Below are 5,029 nucleotides of genomic sequence, written 5' to 3'. Positions count from 1 at the left end.
CAGAGCTCTATCGGGATTCTTTCCGATTCCATGGTTGCTCTGACTTTGTCAAAGATGATGCGGTTAGAGCGCTCAGCAACTCCGTTAAATTCAGGAGTATATGGTGTCGTCTTGATGATCTTGACGCCGTGAGTGTACTCGAGGTTTTTGAGAGACGCACCATAGAGCTCAGAGCCGCCATCCATTTGGATTGCGTACACTCGGATGCCATACTGAGTTCGTATCTTGGAGATGAGCTGGCCTAGAAGTTCCGAAGCCATCCCCTTCCTCGTGAACGTGTAGGCCCATCTCATTCTATGCCTGTCATCTGTGGCAATCATTCCCCATCGTTCGCCTCTAATGCCCGGTGGATTGACTTTGAAGGTGTCAACATGAATGAACCCGGCCCTGGAGGCTCGTTTCCGTTTATTTCGCGGAGTCCATCGTAGGGCCTTTGCGATGTCGCAGGCGAGGCAGTAATTGAAAGGCTGATGGTCGTGGTGGCCGTCACAGTACATTCCTCTGGTCATTTTGGCAGTCTGTGACACCTGATATGCGTTAACATGGCCGAGTCTTCGGTGCCAAAGGTCGACATTCAGGCATTGGTTTGATGAAGCAGTGTGATGATTGCATGGTTCTGGCTGGAGTTCCGAGACGGCCTGGTTTGAAACAGTAGTCTTTCCGACCTCAGTGTTCACGTACAGACCGTCCCTTCCTATGCGGAGGAGACCAAAGACATCTCCTGTTGGGTCGTACATGTCGTTCCCGTCTATCCAGCCGCCGTTCTTGTATAGCCTGAGTCCTGACATGACATTTACCGGAAACTCAGGGATGAACAGCGTGTCTTTGAGGTTAATTGTGACCTGCTCACCCCATTTGTTTATGAAGCAAATTTTGACTGTCCCCTTACCGAATGGGTACACCTTCCCACCGCCCGTAACGAGGACCGTTCGGGTTGCAGGCTGCAGTTCTGTGAATAGGCTTTGGTCGTTGCAGATGTGGACTGATGAACCTGTGTCGAACAGCCATTCTGCGGTTGAAGAGATGTTATCAAGGGAGACTTTACACGTCTCTGTATTGTCCATAGGTAGCTCGTCTGAGACGCTGTCTTCAAGAATCAGAAAAGATCGCTCAACTGTCATGTGATTTGATTCCTTGATATGGAGATTCTTGGTGCTGTCGCGTTGAAGATCATGCTCCATGAGTTCCTTGGCGAGACGGACTGCCCAGTCGGGTCGCTTATCCTTATGGGCGAACCAACAATCATTTTCATGATGTCCTCTCTTCTTGCAGTTCGTGCAGGTATGTTCCTTGTTCTTGCCGACTCGATGATTGGTTTCCTGGCTGGATTTGTTCGTGGCTCGTAGGTTCTTTGAAGATCCTCTCCTCCGGCCACTTGCCTCTTGCTTTCTTGCGGCCGGGCCCTTCCTTCCGGTCTTTTTACTGTGAGCCCAGTACGTGGAGGCAGTACCATGACTGTCATCATCATCTGATGACCTGTTTTCATCAATGAGATCTTGCTGCATTGATCGTAGTGTTGGCGGATGCTCCGAGCGTAGGAGAGCGCGCTGTCTGGCAGTCCAGTCAGGGTACTCGTTCTCGCAGGCAGTCAGATAAACAACCTTTTTGAGGGTATCTGAGATTGGTTCTTTCTGCTCGAGGAGAAGTTTGACGAGTCGTTCAAAGTCGACATTAAATTGTGGAATTGTCTCGTAAGAGCTTGTTTTGATCCGGATGAACTGGTAAAGTGTTGTCTGCAGAAGAACTGGGCCCGTGCCAATACAATAGGCCTGGAGAAGGTTGAACATCTCCTGGGGATTCTCAATCCCGACTAGTTGACTAAGTGCTTCTCCAGTGCAGTTACCTCGGATGGAGACGGCAGCTTTTGCCGCCCTGATCTTTTGATCCATAGTCTGCTGTTCCTCGGGAGGGTAATCACCAAAGACAGCATCTTCGAGACCATTGATTCGAAGAATGGCCTTCTGAGCTGGGCAATATTGCTCCCAATTGGAGGGTCCGCCTAGCTTGAGCTCTTGCGGAAGGAAAAGAGTATTCTTTTCAGAGATGACCGTGGTACTGTCATACATTGAGGATGGTGTGTGGTCTTGACCTGAAGCACCAGGTTGCGACGATTCGGATGCAGGCGATACTCTGATTGTGTTGCGAGTTCGCATGGTGGAACGTGGGGCTCGTCGTGACGTCATCTTGAGTTGAAGTTTGGTTCTTTGATTCAGAAGAGAAACCCGGTGTTTGCTAACCCGGGCTCATAACCTGTTGTTTATATTGCGCAGTAGTGCTGGGTGAAAATGTATTTTTATGAAACTTGGTTGTTCATTATTGAGCTGAGAGTTATTCTCGGGTTTATATCTCTAGATGATTGTATCTAGGACTTTGAACTTTAAATCTAGGACTTTCAGACTAACAGTCTGAATCCTGAAGGGAAGGGGATTCCCGGATTTTCAACAGCAAACGGAAATAGAATAGGCTTAGAATACCATCGTAAGAGAAAGAGCGACCCAAAGGGCGGCGGATGTTGATAGAAAGTTCATCGAACAGGAAGAGTCAATATCTCCTAATATCAATATTATCTTTGATATGTTTGTCCTATAGAAGGCTTTGTGGATCGCCCTTCTGCCTGTTTACAAAGTGAAGTCTGAGGTAGAGAGAGCTTATATAAAGACCAAAACTGCTTTATATAACTAATATTGGTAAGGTAGCAACCTCCGGTCCTGTCTGTCGGTAATGATCACGATTTCATAGGATGAACCTGAGATCCTATGGGTCGGGTACCGAGTATAAAGTTACGTAATGAGCTTTTATATCCACCTTTGATGAAAGAGGGGGAAATTTCCTTTCTCACGACTGCTCCTCGTACGTGCTACTTTTCTTTCACTCCGTAGGAACTTCTTCAAACCCTGCGAAAGGATTGATTATTATAGAGAACCAATGATTCCGTCCATCTGCTTCAAGCCACGGTCCGTCGCAAATACACAGTAGTTGATATCGTAGAGGCTTACCGTAAACATCCTATAATAGTACCTTAGCTCATCTGCTTTATGAACCAACGGTTGATAAAGCGTGCTATCGATCATGTTTTTGACAACTACCATGTGTAGTATGGCAGCTTAATTAATGGTCCGCTTTTACGACTTCCAATCAGATTTAGGATCACCTTTATATCGCTATCGCCCTGTCAATGCAGGGCATCATGAGACACCTGCAAGTGCCCTAGCAAAGTACTTATGACTCACAGTGTATGCGGTTCGCTTGTTTGCTGGTCCTACTGATTACTGCTTCTATTTAACCTGTGTGGAGTGTTATGGCTATAGGGATCACGTCATGTGTAATCTAAGAAGAAAAGAGAAAAGAAGACCCATGTAAGATACCAGCACCTCACTGTGAACTGGGTTCACAGGAGCAGTGAGTTCACTTACCCAAAAACAACCAACTATCGAAGGACTAGGAACGGCATCCCTACAGGACTGCGTTGTTCCAAGAACGACAGTGTTGCAATTATCTGTCGCTCCCTTAATAAATGCATTCAATATATAGACCACATTCATTAGCACTTTCATAGATTCTAGCTCACCAGCTGTCAATAACACTTCCCAACATTGATCAAAGCGTAACAAGTATTGAATCTCCTATCAAGAAACGTGGCACGTCACACCGCTCACTCTACACCCTGCGGAATCGGCAGACAATAAACCTAATACGGACCAGTTTACCTGTTTGCAAACGAACCATCACACGGAGACCCGTTGTGAGGGCAAGCATAAGCGGAGCATGAAAGGGGAAATACGCTCTAGTCTATACAATCCGGAGATAACTAGCCGGGGCCTCGTATCCTTATAGATAATTCTGTAGGCTACGGACCCGAATTTCCCTTCAATAGCTCTAAGGATGTGGCTACACAAACTACCAAGTGTGTGGAAGGCCTCATTTCCGATGGTCCCGGTAGTTTGCCCACAGTTTGTAAATACGTAATATAGAGAAAACTTACAGCAAGCTGCTTTGCGGGCTTTCAATCACACATCTGGACTAGCCTTTAGCAGTAACGGCCCGCGAAGCTTTGCAGAGCTTTGGACTAATACTTTCTCTTACGACAAGGTCAAAAGAGTCTAATAGCCATACTTCCACGTACCGATATTGGATAGTTATTCTAGTGGCCTGCCCCCTGGCGCAGTGGTTAAACGCAAAGTTACACATCTACACAAGTCTATTACGCCCGGTAGGCCAACGGCTGAAGATTTCTGAAGGTAAGATTACACACATCTCTACTTATTGCCCTTCTCTCGCTGAGGACTTTCCATTGTCGCATTATTCTTTCCAGTTTAGCCATCTTCATTCCGCTTTGCTCTCGAAGATGTTAGTAATAGCAAGTCAATTTGAGCGCCGCCACACCACGCCATGGCCCATAACTATAAGTGACCCAATACGACATACAAATATTGTGGAAGCCGCGCAGAGCTGATAAGGGCTCATGATGGTGACGATGTCAGAACCTTCAAGATCATGTCTATAAGAAACACGAATAGAACCATCGTATCATATGTCCATTGCAATCTATCGTTCATCACTGGTCGGCAACGGATTTCGATGTTTACGAACCCCAGGGAAAATGATGGTTAGAGAAAATGAGAAAGGATTGGTGGTTATAATGTTTCGCTATAAGAGCAAATAAGGAACATCAATAAATGATACAGTTACTCCCTCAACTCCCCGAACCAATGAACGCCTGCCTTCCCAGTAAACTATCATTCAGCCTGCTCCCATCCATGGAAAGTACACGCACTCAATGCCTCGCCCTCGAAAGGTCTTTCAGGATCTTAAGCTTTTCAATCCGTTTCTCTGAATGCTTGTTGGGCATTGGAGATCAGTTGATAGTAGTTATGGTGCCAGGAACCTGGTTGATATTTGTCGAAGGGCTCCAACTATCAACTTCTGAGACCATTTGATAGGGCAAGGGCCGTTCTTGGCCGATTGTCCCAAAATTTGTGAAGGGCGATAAAGGAAGATTAAAATCGGTTGTGCCAAGTAGTGAAGAAGA

General features: G+C 46.4%; 1 protein-coding gene across 1 annotated transcript; it reads right to left on the bottom strand.

Annotated features, from left to right (window-relative positions):
* Nucleotides 1-2,912: 2,912 nt before the first annotated feature.
* On the bottom strand, nucleotides 2,913-3,071 carry FOXG_21446 (uncharacterized protein; the record flags this gene model as incomplete). The annotated part of the gene is made up of 1 exon (XM_018401783.1): nucleotides 2,913-3,071. The coding sequence occupies one exon, from the start codon at nucleotides 3,069-3,071 to the stop codon at nucleotides 2,913-2,915; it is 159 nt and encodes a 52-aa protein (XP_018253751.1).
* Nucleotides 3,072-5,029: the final 1,958 nt, after the last annotated feature.

The sequence above is a fragment of the Fusarium oxysporum genome, chromosome 6, assembly GCF_000149955.1.
Source record: "Fusarium oxysporum f. sp. lycopersici 4287 chromosome 6, whole genome shotgun sequence".
Lineage (NCBI taxonomy): Eukaryota > Fungi > Ascomycota > Sordariomycetes > Hypocreales > Nectriaceae > Fusarium > Fusarium oxysporum.
The sequence above is the reverse complement of the archived record's forward strand: the minus strand, read 5'-3'. Positions and strand labels throughout refer to the sequence as shown.